This window comes from Platalea leucorodia (genome assembly GCF_965183815.1).
Source record: "Platalea leucorodia genome assembly, chromosome: 5".
Lineage (NCBI taxonomy): Eukaryota > Metazoa > Chordata > Aves > Pelecaniformes > Threskiornithidae > Platalea > Platalea leucorodia.
Window position 1 is genome coordinate 49,466,836 of NC_138827.1, and position 23,733 is coordinate 49,490,568.

At 47.8% G+C, this 23,733-nt stretch overlaps 2 protein-coding genes across 4 annotated transcripts in view; one reads left to right on the forward strand and one right to left on the reverse strand.

Moving 5' to 3' along the window:
* Positions 1 to 12: 12 nt before the first annotated feature.
* On the forward strand, positions 13 to 3,358 carry MYOC (myocilin). 2 transcript variants are annotated; one of them, XM_082313939.1, is made up of 3 exons: positions 28 to 814; positions 1,265 to 1,384; positions 1,517 to 3,358. In XM_082313939.1, the coding sequence occupies exons 1-3, from the start codon at positions 316 to 318 to the stop codon at positions 2,299 to 2,301; spliced, it is 1,404 nt and encodes a 467-aa protein (XP_082170065.1). In that variant the 5' UTR covers positions 28 to 315; the 3' UTR covers positions 2,302 to 3,358. The 2 variants fall into 2 exon arrangements, with proteins under 2 accessions (XP_082170066.1, XP_082170065.1); XM_082313940.1 differs by lacking the exon at positions 1,265 to 1,384 and having other exon boundaries at positions 13 to 814.
* A 3,021-nt stretch (positions 3,359 to 6,379) lies between these two features.
* PRRC2C (proline rich coiled-coil 2C) overlaps positions 6,380 to 23,733 on the reverse strand; it is a 77,692-nt gene continuing 60,338 nt past the window's right edge. The window contains exons 26-36 of one of the 2 annotated variants that reach the window (XM_082314231.1): positions 23,156 to 23,369; positions 22,033 to 22,236; positions 21,223 to 21,335; positions 20,498 to 20,634; positions 18,252 to 18,486; positions 17,672 to 17,794; positions 15,869 to 16,087; positions 14,967 to 15,041; positions 13,718 to 13,821; positions 11,809 to 11,935; positions 6,380 to 8,225 (exon numbers count right to left, since the gene is read on the reverse strand). In XM_082314231.1, the coding sequence (XP_082170357.1) occupies positions 7,965 to 8,225; positions 11,809 to 11,935; positions 13,718 to 13,821; positions 14,967 to 15,041; positions 15,869 to 16,087; positions 17,672 to 17,794; positions 18,252 to 18,486; positions 20,498 to 20,634; positions 21,223 to 21,335; positions 22,033 to 22,236; positions 23,156 to 23,369 (1,812 nt within the window). In that variant the 3' untranslated portion in view covers positions 6,380 to 7,964. The remainder of the gene's footprint in view (positions 8,226 to 11,808; positions 11,936 to 13,717; positions 13,822 to 14,966; positions 15,042 to 15,868; positions 16,088 to 17,671; positions 17,795 to 18,251; positions 18,487 to 20,497; positions 20,635 to 21,222; positions 21,336 to 22,032; positions 22,237 to 23,155; positions 23,370 to 23,733) is intronic. The other variant, XM_082314232.1, reaches the window with a different exon arrangement.

Consider the following 23,733-nt stretch of genomic DNA (forward strand, 5'->3'; position numbering starts at 1 on the left):
GGCGCTCCGGGCTCGGCCCCGCGCGGGGGGGCCCGGCCGCCTCGGCCCCCGGCGTCGCCCCTGGCACGCGGCCCCGGCAGCAAAGCCGCTGGCGGCCGGCGCGGGCAGCCGGAGCCCGGCCAGCGGCCTCGGGGAAGCCGCGGGGGGGGCGCCGGCCGCCGCCGGGCGAGAGCCGCCGCCGCAGGCATCTGGAAGGTTCCGGCTCGCCCGCCCCCCGCCGCCGCCCCGACCCTCTCCCCGCCGCCCTCCCGCCCTATAAATGCGGGCGGCAGCGCCCGGCGTGCGGCGGAGCGGAGGCGGTGAGGGCCGGGAGCCATGCTGGGGGCCTGGCTGCTGCTCTGGGGGGGCCTGGCCCTGGGCTGCCGGGGCGAGGCGGCCTCTCTCCGGCGGGCCGACGACAGCGCCGGCCGCTGCACCTACTCCTTCACGGTGGCCAGCCCCGTCGAGGCCGCCTGCCCCGACGCCGGCGGCGTGCCGGAGCTGCGGGCCGAGCTGGCCGCCCTGGCCGCCCGCCTGAGCCGGCTGGAGAGCCGGGAGCGGGGCGCGGGGGGCTCGGGGCCGCGCGGAGCCGAGGCGGGGGCGGTGCGGGACCCCCAGGCGCCGGCCCCGGCCGCTCGGCTGGAGGCCGCCTACGGCGAGCTGCTGCGGGCCAAGGCGCGGCTGGAGGAGGAGAAGGGGCGGCTGGAGCGGGAGAAAGAGGAGCTGGGGAGGCGGCTGGAGAGCAGCGCCCGGGAGCTCAGCCGGCTGCGGGCCACCCGCTGCCCCCCCGGCGGAGAGGGGCCCGGCCGCGACGCCCTGCGCGCCCCCGGCAAAGGTGAGTGCCGGGGCCCGGGGCCCCTCGGCGTCCCCGCCGCCGCCCCCGCTCTTGGGGAGCCTGGCGGGCTCAGCCCTACCAGGCAGTTGCAGCCCATTGCCCCGAACCCCCTCCCCGTCCCTAAATCGGGGCTGCAGCCGGAGCCCTCCTCATCCCATCGCCCGCCCCGCAGCAGAGGGGGACCGCGCTAAGACGGGGGGATTAGGAGTTTCCCCCGAGGAGCGTTAAACCCTGCACCTGGGGGGCATCGGCAGCTACGGAGCAGGGTCCCCATCAGCGGGTCACAGATGTCCCCCGCTGCAGCGGGAGGGGGCACTGGACTCCTGATCGAGGCGTTGGCGTTTTGGGGGGCAGTGGTCTGGTGTGGAGCCCCCCGAGCAGTGAGGGTGCGGCAGTGAGGTGGGGGGGCTGGCTTGGCCCCTGCTCACCCTGCGCCTGGCTCTGCCACAGCCCCCCGCTGGGACCCGCAGCCCCTCGCCTACCAGGAGCTGCAGTCGGAGAGGACGGAGGTTCCTGCGTCCCAGCTGCTGGAGGAGACTGCGCTCGGCCGTCCGGGAAGCGAGGACTCTGGTACTGCCACCGGCATGGCTCCCAGCCCCATGCTCTGCTGCTCACAGATACCGCGTGGCCCTCCCGAGGGGCTCACTGGGGGCCACCTCTGAGCAATAACCCCTTTCTCTCTCCCCTCCTGTCCCCGAGCAGGCTGTGGCGAGCTGGTGTGGGTGGGGGAGCCCGTCGTCTTTGGTCGGGCAGAGTCCATCACCGGCAAGTATGGCGTGTGGATGAAGGACCCTGAGCCCGTGTCGCCCTTCACGCGGGAGACCACCTGGCGCGTGGACGCGGTGGGCACGGAAGTCCGTCAGCTCTACCAGTATGAGGCAGCCGAGCAGCTGGCCCAGGGCTACCCCGCCAAGGTGCACATCCTGCCGCAGCCCCTGGAGAGCACGGGGGCCGTCGTCTACCGTGGCGGGCTCTTCTTCCAGCCCCGCCGCTCCCCCGCCGTGGCCCGCTACGACCTGCGGGGAGAGGCCATCACGGCTGAGAAGGAGATCCCCGGCGCTGGCTACCACGGGCAGTACCCGTACTCCTGGGGGGGCTACACCGACATCGACCTGGCGGTGGACGAGACAGGGCTCTGGGTGATCTACAGCACTGAGAAGGCCAGGGGCGCCATTGTCCTCTCCAAGCTGGACCCTGAGACGCTGGAGATCCAGCGGACCTGGGAGACCAACATCCGCAAGCGAGGGGTGGCCAACTCCTTTGTCATCTGCGGCACCCTCTACACCATCAGCAGCTACTCGGCACCCAACGCCACCATCAACTTTGCCTATGACACGGCCTCCGGCACCAGGCGGGCCCTCAGCATCCCCTTCGAGAACCGCTTCCGCTACCTCAGCATGGTGGACTACAACCCCGCCGAGCGGCAGCTCTTCGCCTGGGACAGCTTCAACATGGTCACTTACCCCGTCCGCCTCTCCCGGCCGTGAGCTGGGACTGGGGATGCGCTGGCTCAGCCCCCGCAAACCCTGTGCACGCCTCAGCACCCCGCTTTGCTCCCCAGCTCCCCCCCGGCGCAGCCAGGAGCATCAGCTCAGACAGCTCCAGGCAATGGTGGGGGCCACACGCTGACCAGCCGCGCTGCGATGGGGCTACAAACGTCCCCGCTGGCACCTCTGGCAACATCCCATCGTGCTTGAGTGCAGCGGAGGGAAATTAAGTGTTTCTCTGGAGCCTGGTAGAGCCAGCGAAACACCTCTCCCTGGCCTCTGCAGGTTTTGGGTGGGCTGCAGCAGTAACCAGCCCTGAGCTGCTGCAGCATCTTCCAGGAGCTCCCAGCCCAGCCATCCCAAATGCGGAGCAGGGAGGGCTCAGGCACAGCGAAGGCTGGGCAGGGCAGGGCAGGCGGTGGAGGTGGGGAGAGGCTGCCTGGGAGGGTCCTACCTAAAAATAAATGCTTTCCCTGGTTGCAAGCAGCCATCCCCTCTGGAGGGCTGGGGTTTGTGTTTCCAGGCTCCGGCTGAGCATGAGCACCGCTGCTGCCCCCCAGACCGCCCCGGCAGCAGCAGTTTCTGTGAGGCCTCCCCCGGCCTCGCTGAGGAGAGCAGTGTTCGCCCACCAACAGCAGCCCCGCAGAGCCGAGCTCCCCATGCATCCCATGCTGCTCCAAAAAATCATCCGTCGGGATCAAAAGCAGTGGAGAATATGGACACTCATTGCACAAGCCTTATTTTATTGGGGGAGAAAAAAGAAGCCAAGAGAGCAGTGGTGCTGCAGCCGAGCGGCCCCTTGGCACGCTCAGCCCCTCGGCCACGCGCTTCGGCTTTACAGCCATGCCCGGCCGCTGATGCGACACAGCAGCTACGGCCCTGCCTGGCCGGTAGCGCTCCCCAGGCCAGGCCAAAACACGCTGTTTTAACTATTTATTGTAGAAAGTTTGTAGGAGGCTTTTTCTCCCCTTGACCCCTCCCCGGCAGACGGGGCAGCAGCAGCCGCATCCCCGGGGGGATGCACAGGGTCCTGGCGTAATAAACATTGCCGACCGCCGCCACCGTGCACCTCGTCTTTGCAAGCCCAGGTTTTCCTGGGGGTTTGGTGGGCTGGTCCTCGCGGGGTGCCGCAAGCTGTGCCCCAGGGTGACGCCTTCCCCCCCGCCCGATGGGGGTCCCGCAGCCTCGGCCAGCTGGGCGCTGGAGGAGGAGGAGCAGGCGGGTCTGCGCTGAGCCGGGCACCCTGGTCCCACCGCAGGGAGAGGGCACCCGCTGTGACAGCTGCTGCAAGAAACCAGTGGTGTGTTACAGGCTCTCCGGGCCTCAGAAAACACGGGTGCGTAGTCCTGCCTCGGGGAGCAGCCTTGGCCCCGCAGCGTCCTTCTGTCCTGCTGCAAAAATCCACCCGGGACGGGCGGTTGTCTGGGCCCTGCTGCAGAGAAACAAGGCAAACGCCAGGGCAAGATCCAGGGCAGCAAAGCTGGGGAATGAAGGCACCTGTGGGGGTCACCCAGGAGGAGACAGGGGCTGTCACGTACCCGCTGGGGCTGGGGAGAGGGAGGCAGGCAGCCCCTGCCTGCACAGCGCTGACCCGACCCAGCCAGGGGCAGCCACCCACCCGATGCACAGAAAACCTGCTGCTGAGGGTGGGAGAATGGCATTTCTGTCCCAAAACAGGACGGGAGGCGAGGCTGGAGCCTCCCTTCGCTCCGCAGCTCCCTGGAGGTGCAGGTCGAGCCCCAGCGTGGAAGGGAGGGCTTGTGCAGAGGCCCCCGGGGAGCAGCAGCACCGAAGGCTTCTCCGTGAGCCACCGAGGGCAGGCAGCCCCAGCCCTTCCCACCTCCCCGCTCTCTGCCAGTGCTAGGGCTTCTCGGGCTGGGAAGTCCATCACTTAATTGACTAAAAAAAAACAAAACAAAACAAAAACACAAACAAAAAACCCAAGAACCAAAAAACCACAACAAGCCAACGTACACAGGATTTCCAGAAAGCTGAGCTGGAGCCGAACAGCGCTTGAATACGCGGCCTTACTTAGCAGGCTTTGGAAAACAAGCCCGGACAGTCCCTCCCCTCCCGCATCCCAGCGAGAAGCCAGCCTGAGCCGAGGGGGGTTGCTGGATCCGGCCCCAGTCACATTCACCCCCTTCTGCTCTTGCCCTTGAGAAAAGCTATGGTCTTCTCACAGTGAGAATGTTATCAAGAAAGAAAAAAAAGTGAAATCCCCAAACGAAATAGTTCCCTAATTTATGGGAGGTTCAGCACAATTATTTGTGATGACCAGAGTCCTAGAAAAGAGATTACACACCAAATCCCACTCAGATTAAAAAAAGCAGGATCTGTTCCAGCGTAAGTGGTCAGCAGCAAGTTATCTGGTTAAGTGTCATAAAAATATTCAGTGAACCGGGGTCAGTGACTGAAAGCTCAAACTGGCCTCGAAGGCAGCCGGGGTGGTTGGGGGCTGGTTTGCGGGGCAGGCACACATCAAAATTGTGTTCTTCAGATGCACTAAATGCTCAAGTATTTGCTTTTAATTAAGTTTCTGTGGAAATATTATCCTTAGTCTGCTCAGTGCAAGAAACATCCAAAAGCTTGGTATATTCGCACTGCTGACTGCAGGAAATTAATCTGATTTTTCTAGTGGCTCTGTTGGAGAATTTAAGATTAATCCTTTCAGCAGCATTTCCTTAAAAACAGAATAGGCCAGTGAATGATTTCCCTTCCAAGACGAACCAGCAGACAGCCTCAAAACAGGGAGACATCAGCATAACTCAATTACCGTTGAAGCCATCTCTTTTAGAGCACGTTTGTAGTTCAAACCACTGTCTGCCTTCCCGCAGTTCCCCTACCTTCATCCTCCTTTCCCTGAGCGCTTCCTGTAGCTGTGCTCCTATGGTTCCTGTAAAAAACGCGATTTACCAGTGGTGTCACCTACTCGGAGGTTACTTCTGCCCATCGCTCCAGTTGCGGATTACAGCACCTTTGTTTACTCCATACTGCTGCAGTTTTACTAGAACCCCCTAAAAAGAACCAGCTCCAGCTCCTCTGGTGCCCCCAAACCACCGCTGACCGCAGGCAGGTCTGCCTGCTCCGGCCCACCACGGGGCTGGCAGCAACGCCCCTGACCAGAGGCAGGTCTGCTCTGCAGAGCCCCCCGACACCCGCGGCGGGCTTTCCTTCCTTTGCATCCCTTGGAGGTGCAACGGCAGCCAGCCCCTTCTCCCAAGGCCGGAATTCCTCCTCAGAGACTAAAGACGAGGTGGTTTCTGGTGTGTTACGAACCCAGAGTTCCCTCTGGTGGCCAGCGGACAGCACCAGCCCTGCACTGATCCTGCCGCTTCATAACCCCGCAGGGCAGGGAGCCCAGGGCCGCAGGGACGCCCTCGCCCCTGACACCGAAGGGCCGCTGGGACGCTCGACCCTTCCTTCCTTCTGCCCCGCGCCTACGGGCACGAGTCAGTAACTGCGTGACTTGAACGCGTGGTAGCGTGCGCGCGTTGCCTGCGGAGAGCGGGGAAGGGAGCGGTGCGGGAGCGGCACCAGGAGGAAGCCTCCCCTCTCCTCGGGACAGCTCACCCCAAGGCTCCCCCCCGCAGGGAAACCGCTTGCTTTTAACAGCCCCTTGCTGAAGGGCGCCCGTGCAGCCGGCGCCTGTTGTCACCCACCGGCTGTTGTCACCCACCGGCTGTTGTCACCCACCGGCTAAAATGCAAGTAAGTGGCTGGGTTCATCCAGGTCTCCTCTGACGAGCGGCTCTTCTCTAGGGAACAAAACGCGAGCCTCCACTGCAGCTCACCAACGCGCCGGAGGTGCAACGTCTTGCGAACGCAACCGGCAGGCTCCTTCCAGAGCGAGATGGAAGCCACGTCCCGCGAGACCTTCGCTGGAGAACGAGATCAAAAGTGCCGGGGGAAACAGGAGTGAGCTGTCTCAAACTGCTTTTCTTGAGAAGTCTGGTTGTAACACACACTCTTCGCTTGGCACACGATGTTCAGGTGCTCTCCTCGCATCCTGCAGCGCTCTGCTAATCATGAGATTACCCGGATACTTTATTTAGAGAATACTTTATTAGTTTCTGTAATCAAACCCATGTAAATAAGACCGTACATATTTAATACAGTGCGTTACCCCTGTACAAATGGAAAAAAAATTAAGTTTAACATTTCTAGACCAATATGGCTGTTAATTTCTGTACAATGCCAACTCACACTACAAGTGGGATACTTTTTTCCAAAGTTGACATCACAGCTAAAGTTTCCAAAAATTCAAATTATATATATATTTATATAAAAAGATAACCAATAGCGATTCACTAGGCATCAATAGCAGCAACAGCCTTTCCAGCTTCTGCAGTCATTTGAACAAAATTATACACATTAGACTTTCAACTCACTCTTCCTTCCAAAAAATGTAAAAAAAAAAAAAAAATCCCAGAAAAAAACAGCAAATTCTGCTACTGATGTGGTACCTGGTGCTTTTTATTAGCTTTTTCAATCATTGTCTGGAAAAAAACCTCTAGAATAACATTATTAAAAACAGCTCCAGTATAGCACAGTCACTACTACATATCATAAGCAGGTACAGGATATCTTACATTCACAGAAGTATCATACAGTACTGTCCTACAGCTATAATACTAGAGGATACAATTAAAAAGGCATTTATTTGACTTGATTCTACTTTCCAGCACACTGTGGGCAAGGAGGTGGTGCGACGCAGCTCTGATATAAAGAATGCACCTTTTAGATAAAACTTTCTTTAATCTGATAAGGTTTCTTTTATTCTCGTGGCACAGTTCTAAGTGCTCGTTGCTGTATACAGACATAAGCTGGAAACCGTTTAAAGATCACTCGCATCATATAAAGATAGCCGGACAGAGGTGAACAGAACAAATTTGACTATTGATGCAATGAACCTTTCAACTCCAGAGGTGAGCAACTGAGGGGGGAGTGGCTGTAGAGAACACAGGTGGCCAAGTAGCATTTTCATATGGTGATCTAAACACAGTATGTTGTCATCCGAGAAGCAGCAGCCAGCAAAGCACTGCCTTCAGAGGGAAATTCAACATCGTCAGCGTTACTCTTTGTTACGCTAGGTTAGATGTCACATGGCAAAGGTGATTTTGCCAGCTACATGAATCCCTCTGTTTATTACAAGATAGAAGCTTCTTAAGTCACTAAAAACTTAACGCACATCACTTGGCCCAGCACCATCTTCAGATCTGCATGTTCTCATACCCATGGGTTTACAAAAAAGATAAATAGCAGCTGAAGATCAGAGCCTGAAGAAAATAAGAGTATTCATCTTGTCAGCTAGGAACATGCCTTCCCGACCACCTTCTTCCCCGCCACTGCTATTTCTCAATTTTTGTCGCTTTGGGAAGCATACAGGTGTGTAAGCCACAACACGCGCACACGTGTAGAACGTGCACACACCGAAAGCAGCCTTCATGCTGTTAGAGAAGACATAAGCCCAAAGAGCCTAGAAGCTCAGTTGGATACGCAGCAGTTTGCACCCATAACTGCTGATAGCTTCTATGTCCCTTTACGCTGTTCAGAGCCCTGCAGGGAGAGAAGACTGTCGTCTTGTCCTTTGGGCTACAAATTCATGCTGCTGTCATCTCACCCGCCCTCCCCTCTTCCCCCACCTCCATGGAAACGCAGCCTCTAAGATTTTGTTTCTTCGGTTTTGATTGCCTGAGGTTTGATTGGTCCAGTTCTAACAGGTTTTGTTGCCGCAGCAGGCGCAGGGGTAGGCTTCTCCTCAGTTTTGTCCTGGCAGACTCCCGAAGAGTCGGCAATTGCCTCGGCGGGTTTGCTCCCGTTCTCGTCCACTTTCTGCGCTTTGCCTCCTATGGGTTTGCTCTGCTGCTGCTGCTCAGAAAAGAACCTCTGGGTGGACTGAAGTACCTCTGCTCTCTGCTTTGCCTTAAGAAAGGGAGAAAATATGTTTACTGAAGAGAGAGCATAGGAATAAAAGTGACTTCACAAAATTCCTAAATGAAAGAGGAAGGACTGACCGCAGCGGACAGACTTTCCTAGAAAGGCAGTGTGCATTCAATTGCTTCCCAGATGCCACCACATCTGGGTGCTTGGCTTCTCAGCAGTAGCTTAACGTCATGCGGAGGCTTCCCTTGCTCTTCCTAATCCTCACCCCGGAAAAGAGGATGAAGGACAGCAGTTTGAAGCATTATCTAACATCTTTCTATGCCACTGTTATTGCAGAGATTAAGAATCAAAAACACCGTCTTCAGTGGGCTCGAACTGAAGCTTCACACCTCAGTAAAAGTCAAACGTGACCAGAAGGCACGCGTGCCTGCACGCTGCCCGCGCCCTGACGCCACCCCAGCTACGCAGGCACTGCCGGTACCGAGGGCCGTACCAGCTGTCATTTCTCCTGCTGCGTGGTCGGGACTTCTTGAGCGCAGGGGCTGTGTGACAGCAGCAGAATGCAGTCTGAGCAGCCGCATTTTCCCCCCCCTGTTGTTCTGGACACAGACTTCAGAGCCTGCAGTGGGGATGCAAGTGAACCTGGTTCAAGGCTGCATTATATGTAAGCTGAAGCCGTATCTGCTTCCCACTCAAAGTGGGCGCTCAGTCCAGGAAGCGCAAACTACTGCCTGGCTTCCCTCAGATCCCTCCTCTGAACCCTACCGGTAACCTTGACTTGCACTTGTGAAATTTGGCCTTTGTGACTCCATGTTTCAGTTACGGTTTTACACTGGACCTTTCATTTGTCAGTGAAGCACTGTGCGGACCGGATGCTTCAGACCAAGCGCTTGGCTTTCCTGCCCAGACTCCGGCAAAGCAGGAGCTGCATTAAGAGTTCAATCTTTTGGAAGCTGCGCGATTAAGCCCAATGCAGTCAAACACTTTTTCTTAAATTAAAAAGGCACATCTTAACACAAGGAACCCCAACTACCACACAGACACTAAGCCTCCATGTACCTCTCCCAGTATTTTATGCTTTTCTACAGAAAACGGGGCCGGGGGGATATGTCAACAGAGGGGACAAACCAGCAAAAGCCTGGAACAAGAGGTCTTGGCTTTAATACTGTGTAGTTGCTCCAAGGAACTCAATCAGCAACAGAATAGAAAACAAACCTGTGAACTCTGGTGTGCAGGACTGCAGCAATAATCTGATTTTACTGGAGCCAGATGGACACCTGAAATCTTTTGCATAGATTTCAGCCATCCCCCGAGATTAAGGCTAGAAGGCTGAATGACTGCACCACAATTAACCAAGCGCGACAGAATAACTTACATTCTTCTGAACAGCGTTTGCAGGGAGATTCAGAAAACCAGGACTGCGTATTAGTATTTGCTATGACTGGCTAGATTCAATTCATAATATAAACACTAAAGGCAATATACTAAGCATCACCTGGTAAGTCTACACTTAGCATAAACTCGCAGTAGAAAACTAAATGGACCAAATACCTAGAATTTAAGGGACAATCAATTCTCCTACAACAAGACCTAACCGGGAAAAACACATTCTTTTGTTTTGACACCTCAATGCATGGGTTACAGCGAATGACAGTAGATGAAGGAGCTCTTTAGTACCATCTATTCATACAAGCAACTTATTCCACGGAAAACAGGCTAAGTGTGCCACGGTGTCCCTACACAGATGTCCCATATTGCAGTCTGCCTTGGTAAGAAGAGTTTGCCTCAACCTGAAGGGTCCCAAAGTGCTTTACCAAGTTAGAGGACTCATCACCTGCTACGGAAATGCAGCCACCTCTTCTGTGGAGCGTACCGTGGAACTGCATTCTACCACAGAGAATTAACCACAGGCATTTCAAACCACCAGGAAATGAATCTCCAGAGTCACCAAGGAGCGAGGCTGGCTGGAACAGGAGGGTTCATGCTGCTGCTCAGAGCTGGGGAGGCAGATGTGAAATGAGAGCTGACAGCCGGGTTTGTAGGCTTCATCACTCATTCAAAAAACCCAGGCTCTTGAAATCCAGTTGTCAGATTGCCTTTGACAGCAGTGGCAGCTTCACAACTGCTGACCGGAAGACCACTTGAGAAAGGAACCTCCCTACAAATTTTTTAGTTTGAAGTTCTTATAAAAAAAAAAAAAAAAAAACAGGTCTGTGTTCAGCTGTTGAAGGCCTGGCTACCGGCTTTGGGTCCAGAGGCATTTAAATTAAGACATGATTTGCAGACACATTCCTTCCCTACAAGCTGTCAAGACTGAACTGGTGTTAACAGCGCTGCTGTTCAAATACTAACCTTCACGTCTCGTTCAGCCTTCATCGCAGCCTGGGCCTGATTGCCTCTGGCTCCAGATACTGATCCACAAAGACCTCTGGCCACACGTGGTAAATGAGGGTGGCTCATAAGGCCTGTGGTCATCTGAGACGGCATCTGACTATGCAGTACTATTGGCAGCCCCTGAACAGGCGCTGGGAAGGTGTTAGTATATGGGGCTCTTACCAATGGAGGGAGCAGGTTAGGCTGAGAGAGGATCTAAGTGGGGGAAAAACAACAAAAAGACATTTCGCAATTAGAAAATGGCCAACTAGACTGCACGTTGGCATTAAAGATAATGGGGGAAGTTAACGGTAAAGGGGAGAAAGTTGCTGCTCTGCTGTCAAACTGATGTCAAGAAAATAGGATTTTATGTTAAGAAGGCCACGCTTGAACTCTAGAAAAAAACCAGCCCTCTAGCGCTGCTGTGCCTGAAAGTAGTACCAACAACTTAAACCCAGCATGTAACAAGGGAGAAGACCCACGCGAGGCAGTGGAGGAGTCACTAGTGAAAGGCAGGTAGTGAAAGGCAGGTAGTTTCTGGAAAGGCTAGGTAGTTTCTACTAGTGGCAATCCAAAAATCGAATCTCAAGTCCTGCAGTCGAACACTCCAAATGCTAAAAGACAGACAGAAGTATCCTGCATTTTTACAGACACTGCATTTCCCTAGCAGCCTGGCTACAGTCACCAGTAAGAGGGATGGCACCACCCTTGTAAGCTGTGCTCCCTGGAATGCCAGAAGCAAATCAAACCCTTTGCCATCGGCCCTGCTTTGTATGGCCTGTATGACCTCCAGAGATCCCTTCCAACCTGAACTGCTCCATCACTACTCCAGAGTTGCATCTCAGACAAACAACTGCAAATCTTTGTCTTTTAAATGTTTAAAATATGCACTGGGACCCTTCTGAGACACGAAGCTTCTCCCCTTCCCCAACCAAATGATTTGTTTTTTGCAGGATGAGCTGCATGGGGAAGCCAGCAAAACAACTGTCTGTTCTACATCATTCACAACTTGTATTAAACTCCTCAGTGCACACAGAGCTCTCAAAATTAAACACGTCACAAAATCTGCACTACTAGTTAGCAAGATCAGAGAGGGGTTCTTTTTTGGCTTTGATCTTGAAATCAGTTTTCTCACGCCATTTCATTTTACGGATTCCATTTTGTATCTCCCCTGAGGAAACAGCCGACTTAGAGTCACCAGGTCATACAGAGAAACAGATTTGTTTGTAGGAAGCCACCAGTCACCTACCTGTGGTGCAAATTGTGCAGGAAATGGCTGTGTCATTCTCACAGCGGCAGCTGCTGACTGAAACTGCTTCTGGTAGACAATGCTGTTCATTTTATTGGACTGATTGTTAGGACTTGTAGAACTGGCCCTAAAGAAAAAAAAAAACACCAGTTAGAACCACACTGCTCTCATTCAGGGGATATTTCTGCCTTTAGTTACCACTTAACTAGAAATTCAGCACTGGAGGGGGAAAAAAAATAATCTCTTCGAGAAGCTGGTATCAGATGTTCTTCTGTATCTACCATTAGTTTCAAATGCAAACAAGCTCAGAACTTAAGAATACAAAGAGAAACGATAATTAGAAATATTTAGGATACGGAAACATTCCAGGGTAAAGTCTGTATGACAGAGACCTTTCCCAAAAGTATTTGTAACACAAATACTGATGTTAAAAGTGTATTCCCCTTCCCATCCCTGCTATCTTATGTTCAGTCCTACCCCTTTACGCTGTTTGCCCTATCGTGTCAAGTTCAGAGCTTGTCACAACAGGCATTAAGCATGCACAGCAAAAGCTGCCACGTGCAGCTGCTTCCACTCTGACCTGTTGTCAAATGCTTCAAAGCGCACTCGAACAGATCTCAAGAATTCACAGAAAGGCTCTCTCCCTGTTTTATTTGGCTAAGAACATGACCCTCCATTAAAACTTTTAAGAGGTGTTGAACCACCATGAATTAAATGAAGCCTGGAAGATTATCTGGGGGAAGGGCACCAAACAGCCCTCAGAGAAAGCTAAAACAGTGAACAGCCTCCTTTAGGAAATGGAGCTTGATTTGCCAAGAGTTCTCATGCAGAGCGTGTGGGCGACACACTTAATGTAAAATGAGCAGCGGGGCACCAGTGGCAAGGAAGGCAGCTGAAGTCAACACACACCATCACTTTGCAAGCTTAAAGAAGTCTCTGTTTAGTTTTCACTTCAAACTCTTGAGATCTATTATGCTTTTGTCGATCTTCCCAGTACCTCTACACTTAAGAGCAAAAGCTTATGATAAGCCCTGCTTTGGTTGCTAGGAGAAGAGACATCTTGTGTAGAATCTCTAAGATATATACCATTGAGTCAATTGTCCTAAATGTTGACTAGCTTGCAAATTCAAGTTTCTTCTTCCTCATCCCTTCACTTTTTTCTTGGGTGAAGTATTGGAAGCACGACTTCAGCATTAAGTTCAAACTCTCATTTCTACCTCACTAGAAAAGCCTGAACACTGTCAGTCTGCTACAGTGAAAGCCACCAAATACAGTTACTACGCATGGGAGCACAGCTTTCAAGAACAGAACTATCATGTAGCAAAGTTCCATTTTCAAGTTCTTTCAGCCCACTAACAACTTCACCCACAAGCAGCCCAATAGGTTTACCATGAAGAGCATCTCCATATGAGCAAGATTCTGTTAATTCTGTCAATTAACTAAGCAAACCTGCAAACAGCTTACTAATTTCACTTGTGAGAAGCTTACGTATCTTGCAATGATTCTCAGTTCTCTAACACAATTGTTGCCACAACTGAGGTGTAAGCCTTTAAGGGTTTTTACTTTGAGCACCGCAATTAAGATAAGCTGTCTTAGAGTTTTATCTCAAAGTACATCTTCCCTGCCACTTCTGTGCTTTCCTGGTACAATCCCAGGTCATTTTACATGACTTGTTCAGTTTCATTTAATCAAAAAATATTTTTAATGTCTTATTTCAGAGCTATGTACTTCTGGCCAACTGCAGCAGATCTGATGACTTACTGGAATGCTGGTTTTAAACTAAGATTAAGCACTGTATTTTGTATTAGTAGCCCCTCACCTCATACCTTTCAGAACTGTCTGCTCATGCATGACTAGGTACATTTTCTAGCTCTGATTTCAAGGAATTTTGAGCTTGAGAAAGATTTACCGGAAGGGACTGGAAGTTGGAGTAGTACTTCTACCAGTAACTGGTGGTGTTCCAGGTTTAACATCAATGCCACCTCCAAAGGCCTTCAGGTCTATTTCCGATATCTGAAAAATACAGCAATTGACATGTTAATTCTAATCCAAAGAAAAATTACATTTACTAAGTAACTGTTAGCTTACCTCACATTTTTCTCAATGAAAATAGGTCCCTTAAGTGGAGGTGAAAGTCAGATTGCAAAATGGCTTATAATTAGGACAACCCCAGCACCACAAGCACCTCTGTGTACAATTTTCCTGCACTATTTGGCACTTCCAGCAATGGTACTGGCTTTCTAACTTGATCTTCCTGCATAATGAAAGGAGATTTGTGACTCATTTCACATATCTGGCCCTTAAAAAAATGTTTCAGGGTTGAAATTTCCTTCCCCATCTCAGATACCACATGAAAATATTTAGATATAATCCTGAAAAATGCTGAAGTGAAGAAGGCCATAAAATAATCCTTTTCTATAAAAAAACCCCCAAACAACAAAAGCACAGCAAAAATGGAGCTGTCATTCACGCAAAAAATCTCCAGACTACTTGGAGCAATGAATCTTCCATGTTGTTTTGCAGATACACTCGCCAGAATAAATTAGTCTCTGGAACAGTATCTTTGCACACATGGCCATGAAGTGTAACAACAATAAATCAGTTAAAAGTGAGTGGCTGTTTTACGTTGATTTTCCTTAGCAGGAACATGATGGAACCCTTAACACAGGGCAGGAAAGTCACCTAGGCCACCATCCCACTGCAGTTCTTCCTCATTTCTTGCTGAAATGAGTGATCATTTTCCAATAACAACTGTAGCAAGAAACATGCTGCTGCTTGAAAGACTGGCTCACAAAAATTGTAAAGGTGAAAAGGTTTGACCAGATCCTAAGAAGCTAGAAAACTGCATCGTGCAAAAATCACCATATACTGTGGTGGGTGACAGGATGAAAACTTCATCTAGGTGATCTGGAATTCTGGTTGCTAATTCCAACACATGGAATTAACACCTGAGAGAGATTTTTCTTATCACAGCTGTAAACCATTGGGACAACAGGGTCATTTTATACTCAAAGACACCCTAAAATCTAGGCCACAAGCTGAAAGGATTTCAGGTGCAGCTCCAGAGCTAGATTACTCCCTGCACTGGGGAAAGACCTTGCTGTATCTGACAAAAAACTTAGCTGTGTTCATGTCCAGTGTTATCACCCACTGCTCACCTGAAAGTATGCTGCAACTGCGTTGTGCTGCACACTATCCGAAAATCCCAGGTGCCTGTAAATCTGTGATTCCATCTAAGACAAGAGACCTTGTGATTGGAAGCCTGCTCCACACATCCCCTCATTAGCAATTACCACAGCAGCTCCAGATAAAGGAGAGGAGAGAATTCCCTCCTAGGTATTCAAGTTTCTTGCACTATTTCAGTGTTATCTCCTTACAGGAGCTGTCACTCAAGGAGAGTTTTCTTCAGCTGCAAGACTAGCCTTTTATTTATTTATTTATACACGTCAAAGGTCCTTCCTTGCATACAATGCTACATTCTCAATATGCACCTTGTTGTGCTATTCAGAAAAGCAGACTCCCAGCAACATTAGTAGAGTTTAATTCTGGTTTAAGGCCACAGCTGATAGAGTCTGATACAGAGTCCATTGAAGCCTCTAGAACTCCAGTTTGTTGCACCGGAAAGACTTGATCCCATACAACTTGCTCCAGTATGACACGGGAAACAAAGCGACAAACACATGCACGACCAGAATCAGAAACCAGCCCTGACAGTGCAATGTTGTTTGCCTGCTGCTCTAACAACGGCTCTGTACTATTTTCTACATGGCTTCTACATGAAATAGCCTACTAGTCCACAAAGTCATTATCAAACTACAGTGCAAATGGACTAATATCAAGTTAGCTACAAAAACTCAGCTAAACCTTTACAAAATGCGCAGACTCAGTCACTAAGGAACTAACCTTGACTGGCTGTTCTATCTTCCCCTCCCTACCTTTTAAAGTCAAGGCAGATTTTTAGATGCAAGAGTCAACATGGGTTGCTGTGCTAGCTCTATAAAACAGCATACAGCTGTGCTTTGCATTGATTTTTGTACTGTAGATCTACCAATATTGTTACCTTTCCAGTTGCAGCAATCATGCTGTGTTGAGTTCCTGCTGGGATTAACCCTCTGAAAGGCTGGGTTACTTGTGCAGGTCTGCTTAGATTTTGAGCCTGTGCTTGCGGTGGCGTGTGCTGTAGTGGTGGTTGTAAAGATTGGGGTAGGGCAATCAGTGGCTGTGCTGTGGATCCAAAGTTGGGCAAAGAAATTTGTGATCCTGGCAAAGGTACCGTCACCTGGAAAAAAAAAAGTACAAAATCACCAGTAACATATACACAAGGGCCATTATTTAACTTTCTTTACTAGCTCTATGATTTCAGCTATATTCAAGGTAAATGGCTTAAGGAGTTCATACATTTACCCCGAGAGCTGCAAGCAAATAAGTGAATTTATTGTTTAGCCTGTCTTTATAATCAGTTCTAATGGCATTTGGGTCTTTGCTTTTCAGAAACAAAGTTGCATGCAGGCTCCTAACTCTAACATCATTCAACATGATTTCATTGTATGAAGAAGTAAATTTAATTTAACTCAGAAAATAAAAGTAGAATGAAATAGCCAGTTGGGTGGATAGGGTTATTTACTTCAAATAATTCTGTCATCATAAGGACATTGTTTGGGATGAAAACTAGATTCTACTTTCCAGGAGTCTCAAGAGCCAGCGGTTCAAGCTAAAAAAACCCCAACAAACCAAAACCCCAAAAAAACAACAAACCACAGCCTGTGCCTTGCTTGCATTAACAGGGAGTGCTGTGGGCTGAAAACACCACAGAATGGTAGTGATAAACATGAAAATACCACAGCAGTGACCTGACTGGCACGAGTTACTGCATTTCCTAGTCTGACCATCAATCCACAACCTGCAACGTTATATTCTGAGTGTGACTAGAACAATATGATATGATATTCTCCAGATGTGAAAGACTTACTAAGGTTCTGCTCTGAAGGATAACAGATTAAAAGCATAGAGACAGCCAAGACTGAACACATTAAAAGCACTAACCCTTCTAAAAGGTCCTTAAAACTTTATGCTAGATTTCCAACAGATGAGATCCAATTTAAGACTCTTCTACATTTCTGCCTTGGCAGCTTTTCTTGCGTATGAAGTAGGCTATTATAATAAACTGGTCCATCACAAGATTTTTTTTTTTTTTTTGAAAGCCACTTAAAAAAAAAATTGAACCAGAAGATGAAAACCACTAGACAGCATCCTGTAAATAAGACAGAATGCTTGCACATGGCAAATTAACAGTTATTTCACAAAAGAATTCAAAAAACTTAAAATCACTGCAGTTACTTTACAAACCTCCTGATGTAGGTTACTGACTTGGCTGTCCTGTTTGCCTGTATGATCATCCATCTGCTGACTTCTCATTTGTTTTCTACATATTTTGGTATCATTGACGTACGTAGCAGCTCAGAGGTTTCATCTCAGTGAGATTTGGTGTTAACAGTTAGGCTGCACTAAGCACCTGGAGTTTCTCTCTCTCTCTCTCCACCATCACTAACTGACACCTGCCCCCATAAAGGCAGCATATGCCTCAATCAATTAGCAACATCACTGTGCCAATTAAATCTTTGCCTGTCACTGGAAAAATGAACTATTTAAGAGAAGGATGCCAGAGACAAATGATCAACATGAACCTGTAGGCCATCCAACTTCTCAGCAACTCAGTTTTTCAGTGCTGCTGCAGTAGCTCTCTCTTGCTATCGGTTTTTAAATTCTTGCATTTTGGAAGAATTAAAGATTGTCTCAGCCCCCACCCCAGGAAAACCATCAACAACAACATGTTTTTAAGAAGAATACAATTTAAGAAATTTACCATGCCATAGTTTACCTGCTGGAGAGCACTGGGAGACTGTGCAGTGTTGTAGAAATTGCTCTGGCCAGGCTGTTGAACTTGCCCAGAGTACAGATTTGAAGCCTGAGTGAGCGTAGCTCTGGCCTAGGAAGAGTGAGAGACACCATTACATTAAGAATGCTTAGGAGAGCAGTTCTGAGACAGCATGGCACATCATTCTGTATTTCAACCAGTAAAGTAGAAACCACAGCATAGGAAGCTGACAACCTGAAGGTTTCAGCTTGTGATAAAGCTCTCATTTGCAAGTGGTAGAACAGCCCCTTATTGCCTACCATAACAGAAATTAAACCTGAAGCTCCAATTAGTGACAGAAGTGCAAGGAGCCCTGTAGTCTGGGGAACAATCCTCAATTCAGAGATTATGCTAATGTACCTTTATGAAATTAAAAGAACATTCTCTTTCAAGTGTCTTTTCTGCCACTTTGACTATTGTGAAATTATCACAGAGGTGGGCTTGTCCCAAGCTGAGCAATACTTGATTTATTATTGCATTATCTGTATCAAACCATTGCAGAAGTTTTGCATTTTGGAATGCTTCCTACCTGGAGAATGTGTGTATCAATAAGCTGAGAGCCTCCCAGTCCTGAAGCTTGACTAAGTTGATGTTCGTATAAGATAGGAATAGGTTGTGTATTAGAAGTCTGTTGAAATGCCAGGCTTGACTGTGCCTTAGCAAGCTCCTGGTGTTGTACTGCTGGGAAATTGTGTAAGGCTGTACCAGACAGAACTACTGGTGATGGCTGAGACAAACCACTTTGCATAAAAGCTTGCTGGGATCTGCAAGAGATTGAAGCATTAGACATAAAAATGCAGACAGAGCTCAACAATGAGCCACCAGAAGTCAAGAACACAGGTTATATTCTTTAAACACAATTAGAATGCTTAGCTCTATTGAACAGATTTTCAGCTGAGAAAGGCAGATTTTTCTATTTACTCTGCACACAACAAAATAATAGATGCTACTAAAGGCCACAGGAAAAAACGACTAGGCTTTTTATTTAAATCTTGAAGTACACTTAGCTATATTTAGATGTGCACACTAAAACAGTTTTTGCATGACTTAACTGTAACATACAGAAGCTACCAGTTCTTAGCTCCCGTTCTATAAGGTAGTACGGTGGGGAAGCACCACATGTGAGTAGTTCCACTTAGTCATAAAGTAAACTGCTTTGTTCTCTTGACTTCACAGATCTCCATAGTCCAACTTTTAATACTTAAAGGTTACATCACTGGATGCTGACAATTTTAGCTTCCAAATGAATGTTTTGGCTTCAAAACAGTAACATAGACAGACACCACAGCCTTTAATTTTAACTAGATATTCAATTCCCTTGTCATCAGTATAGGGAAGTTGCAGGTTGTTTAAAAAACAAAGAACAAAAACCGTACAGCAAAGCACGACAGACAGGTTTTTAGTCCATCAGAAATATTTATCCAAACATTTCCATTAAGAGCCTGCTGAATAGCCACCTTCAGACTGAAGAATCAGTGTTTTTACATAAATGCCCCTCTCAAAGCTCTTCAGCTCAGAGGAGCGTGTTTTTGATGTAAAAACACTTTTCACTTTATCACTTGGTTGATATGTACCAGGATAGCACTGGTCCTGTTAACCTGTTAGCGTAGTGGCCATGTGCTTGCCTGACAGAACACTTGGGTTAGCTTTGTTCTGTACCTTTCCTTAATTGCAAAACATTCTTAGAGTTGCACTCTGAGCACTGGAGAAACTTTTCCAGAATGTATGCAGACAACAGTCTTCAATGTAGCCAAAAACATTTTCACAAGCTTTTTTCTTTGTTGCTGTTTTTTTAAACCAGTAACCTGTACATCTCTGCACTTTTAAAGATGTGGGAAAAGTACTCATACGCTTATAAACAGCGCAACCCAAAACTCCGTTAATACTGGGTTTGTGCATGACCAGATCAGCCAGAAGCATTTATTTAATCTGGACCACATGCCAGACTGATTGTGTTTCTGCAACTAGCTAACTTTGCAATGACTTTTGTCAGCTGTGGCACGACAAGCAGTATTTGGTCCAAAAAAGCCAGCCAAGTACAAAGTCAGGATACACATGTAGTCAATTAAACCTTCTGTGGCTTCAGCCTTCTACATTGCAACAACCAGTTTTTTCTACAGCACACGCAAAACTCTTTAATTAAATTTCCAAATAAACTTTCTCAAAGTGGAACTAACAAAATTTGTCAGAATTATACCACTGTGAATCAGTTGTGACAGGAACTGCAAGGAAGCTTTGGAAAGGCTTACAGTGGGAAATTTGTCTGGCTATCAATGGCATTTGAGAGATACTGGTCTTCCTATTATCTTTGGTAGCAAACAGAAAACATTTATTCCAAAACATACCCTGCTATCCCCTACACATCTGAAATTAAGTTTCTACCACCTGTGGGGTTCAAACTAGGATTTAAAAGTGTTTCAGGACTCCAATGTTGGTTTGATTAGAAAATAACAAACAAATTGCTGAATTAAAGGGACAGACTCCTCTTTTTCTCTTCTCTTAGTATGAAAGACTGATGTTTCCAGCTTTTTAGCCTGGTTTCCTAAAGATACAAATATCACACACAATTTTTGAACCCACAATTTCACAACTACATCTGCACATGCGGACTAGCCAATCTGCATACAGAGTTCTCAACCAGACAGATGACAAAAGAGATTTTGAGGAAGACAGGAAGATGAGGCAGCTGTTGAGCACAGAACACAAGTCTACAGGCAAGCAAGTGCTATAAATTCTGCCACTCAAAAACCAAAGGAATTTGCATATGCTACCTACCTATAAGGTTGTAAGGAGGAGTTGAACAACTCTTGGGCTTGTGAAACAGCTGGTGCTGCTCCTAAACTCAGCTGAGCTTGATGCTGTCCTTGCAGAGGTGCATAGATGGGGATGGGGATCTGCTGAACTGAAGCAGGCTGCATAAAAAAAGAAATCATTAAATATCCAAGGACAAAAGGCACGTAGAAAAGCTACAGTTAAATGTGTGCCAGGATTCGTGTAACATTTAGTAAACAAAGTAATGGCAAATCCCAAGGCTGCATGCAGAGCTGGTATTGCCACCACTCAGAAAATCACTTTCTAGTTGAATTTTACTCTTTTCCTTGCAAATAACCAGCAGAAACTGGATGAATCATTTAGATTTGCATACAAAGCAACCGCACAAGATTGCATACAATTTTGTACTACAAAAGTTGAATAAGCTTGCACTAACATGGCCACATAAACACCTCCCGTGAATATCTACTTTTACATAAAGTATATTTGTGAATGAAAGCTTATTCTCTCAACTTTCATGACAAATGCTTTCATTCTCAGGAACAGTAGCGATCAAGCACCGCCTGCATGCACCAGGATGAAATAGCAAGGGCAGGCATGACCTCATTTTTGCAGAGTCTTTAGTCCCACTCTCCCCTGCTCCCATCAGCTCATTAACAGAGCTTTAAAAAAGCAATATGGACGGGGGGGGGGGGGAAACAAAACCAAAAAAAGAAATCCCCAAATACCTGAGAAAGCCCTGGCTGAAAGCCTTGCTGTTGGGCCAGAGAAGGTGGTGCCAAACGCGCATGTTGGGTATTGAACAGATGACTTGTATCCATATAAAATGCTGGGATTTGAGCTGCAGTACATCAGGAAGAGCAATACAATTAGTACCCGAGTCCAAACATCTCCCTGCTAGAAAGGTTTTCATCAAGAGTCACGAGGTGCAGCCACTGTCAATACTTCCCATTGTGACAGCTACCAGACAGACCGGGACAAGAAACAGAACTGAAGAGCTGGGTGCCTAACCAGCTTTGGTATCTTTTCCAATTCACCCCCAGAATCTCTCTGTCTTGCATACGCATCTTCAGTCCCATGCAATTCTTGGGGGACGAGCAACAGGTTCTGGCCAAAGCAGGTGTTTGGGTGAAGGAAGGGGAAGACCATGCTATACTGTCATGTAATTTAGGTTAACTATATGTACGGCTTTCTTTAAAGAAAAATGCTATGATTCTAAACTATCGTAGCACTTAAGAAAGAAGTCAAGACTAATTAATTCTTGGTCTTAAATAGTGATTTACAATTCTGCAACAGAAAAATGGTACATCAAGAAATTCAGACTTACTTCCCTCAACAAACTAACACCACAGCATTATCTTTATACTTACCGATAGAAACTTGCATATTTAGAATAAGACAATTAGCGAATATTTGCTTACAGAATGCTCTCCATCATTCTGTCTTTACCGCAGATAAAACCAGAACTGAATTCAACTCTTCAGCTTCAGAACTCCACAAAAGCAGACACATGGCTTCTCAGCCACAAACACTATTACCTGCTGCAGACTGAGACACATAGACCTGGGGACTTTGCTGCTGCTGGGCAATGAGAGATGGCATGCAGCTCAGCTGGGAAAAGTGACTGGCAGAAGCTAGGCTGCTTGTCTGCAACTGCTGTGGTTTCACTTTACATATATTAGGAGGGTCTGAGGTGCTTGCAGTCTTCGTACTCAGTGAAGAGGTTGTGTACGTTCCAGCTCCTAGAAGGAGAGAAGCAAGTCATACATCATAAAACAGCTAAAGATATTTCAAAGCCTCATCTTTCAGTGGTCGAAAGTTTTGGGACAGCTATGCAAGCACAGCCACAACTGGTTAAGAACACTGAAACCTAATACAGCTGTTTCCATCAATGTAAGATGGACAGGGATGACAATACTGTCTATAAAAAATACTATGTATAAAAAAATAAATAAAATCTATATATAAAAATACTGAAGTAGACATCTTGGTTAGTTATGCAACAAAATATTGCAATGTACAGTGGTCGTGCCTCTCATGGTTGAGAGCCGGGCTCCAAAGAAAGGTCGTCTTCACGCACTTCAGCTGAGATTTGGGCATACATTCTAATATTCCAAGGCGTGAAGATTTAATCAGATATAGCATCTTTTGTTTACTGCAAAGAACCAAGGTGAAAACCAGCACTGTTTCTGAAGAGCAGCTGGACATTTGCTCTGCCTAGTGTAAGGGGGTCTTGCTATGAACTGTCAAAGCTTTGACTCCAAAAGCAAGTAGCACAAATGAAAGTAAGACTGCAACTAGCTGGATATCAGAACTACCATCTGCTCCAAAATCTACTTGCTTGCTTTCATTCAGCTGAACAAAATGAAACCAATAAGGAGGCCAACAGGACAAGTTTACCTCCTCTTTCAAGTCCATATAAGTAGCATAGGCAGAGATGTCTTTTTCATATTCTTTTCAGGTGACTGCAGTGAAACAGGTGAATTATCTCCTTGTTAATTAAAAGGTATTTGGGAAGCTGCTGTTCAGATCTGACATTTCATACGAGCATAGAAGTTCCATTAGCTTTGCATTAAACATAAGTCCAAAGGGAATATAATCTCTTGAAAAACATAACCAAGGGACAATACAACAGGCTACTACAATCTTGACATCCGGTACCTGATAGTGAAGTTGTCGGTGTAACCGAGGCCACAGGAATAGGAGGCATTGATGCACTAGAGAAAGAGCTGTAAGTACCACCGCTTGGCCCAGTGTTGCTGCTGCTACTGCTACTGCCACTGCCACCAGCAATGGGAGATGCTGCTGAGGTCACCGGCGAACTCTTCTCCCCCATGTTTGGGGAATTCTCCCACGCTTTGCGTGCAGACTCCATCTATTTAAAAGAAAACAAAATTTCCTCATCTATTAGGAAGTTCTAACTAGTCAAACAGTCTTCCTCTTTTAACAGTTCTTTTTAGTTCAAAAGGCAATTCAGGCTTCATGCGAGCCTCTTTTTTAAAAGTCACCATAATCGTGCAACTCTGTTCATGCAAAAAGCATACAGCCTTAAGTTGGAGCTTCTTATCTGTTCCAACTGCACACGTGCACAGTTCATCATCTTAACATTCAATGCTCAAAAGAGAATTCACTCACACTAATTTGGCCTGGTTTTGTTTGACATGAAGAGCAAAAGACATGGTGAGCAAAAGAAAGGTAAAAAACCCTCTAACTATTTCCATGAAGTCCTTTACTTACAA

Coding starts and splice junctions, on each gene's coding strand:
- MYOC (XM_082313939.1), top strand. CDS start 316: ATGCTGGGGGCCTGGCTGCTGCTCTGGGGGGGCCTGGCCCTGGGCTGC. Junction 815..1,264: donor CCTGCGCGCCCCCGGCAAAG/GTGAGTGCCGGG, acceptor GCTCTGCCACAG/CCCCCCGCTGGGACCCGCAG. Junction 1,385..1,516: donor TCCGGGAAGCGAGGACTCTG/GTACTGCCACCG, acceptor GTCCCCGAGCAG/GCTGTGGCGAGCTGGTGTGG.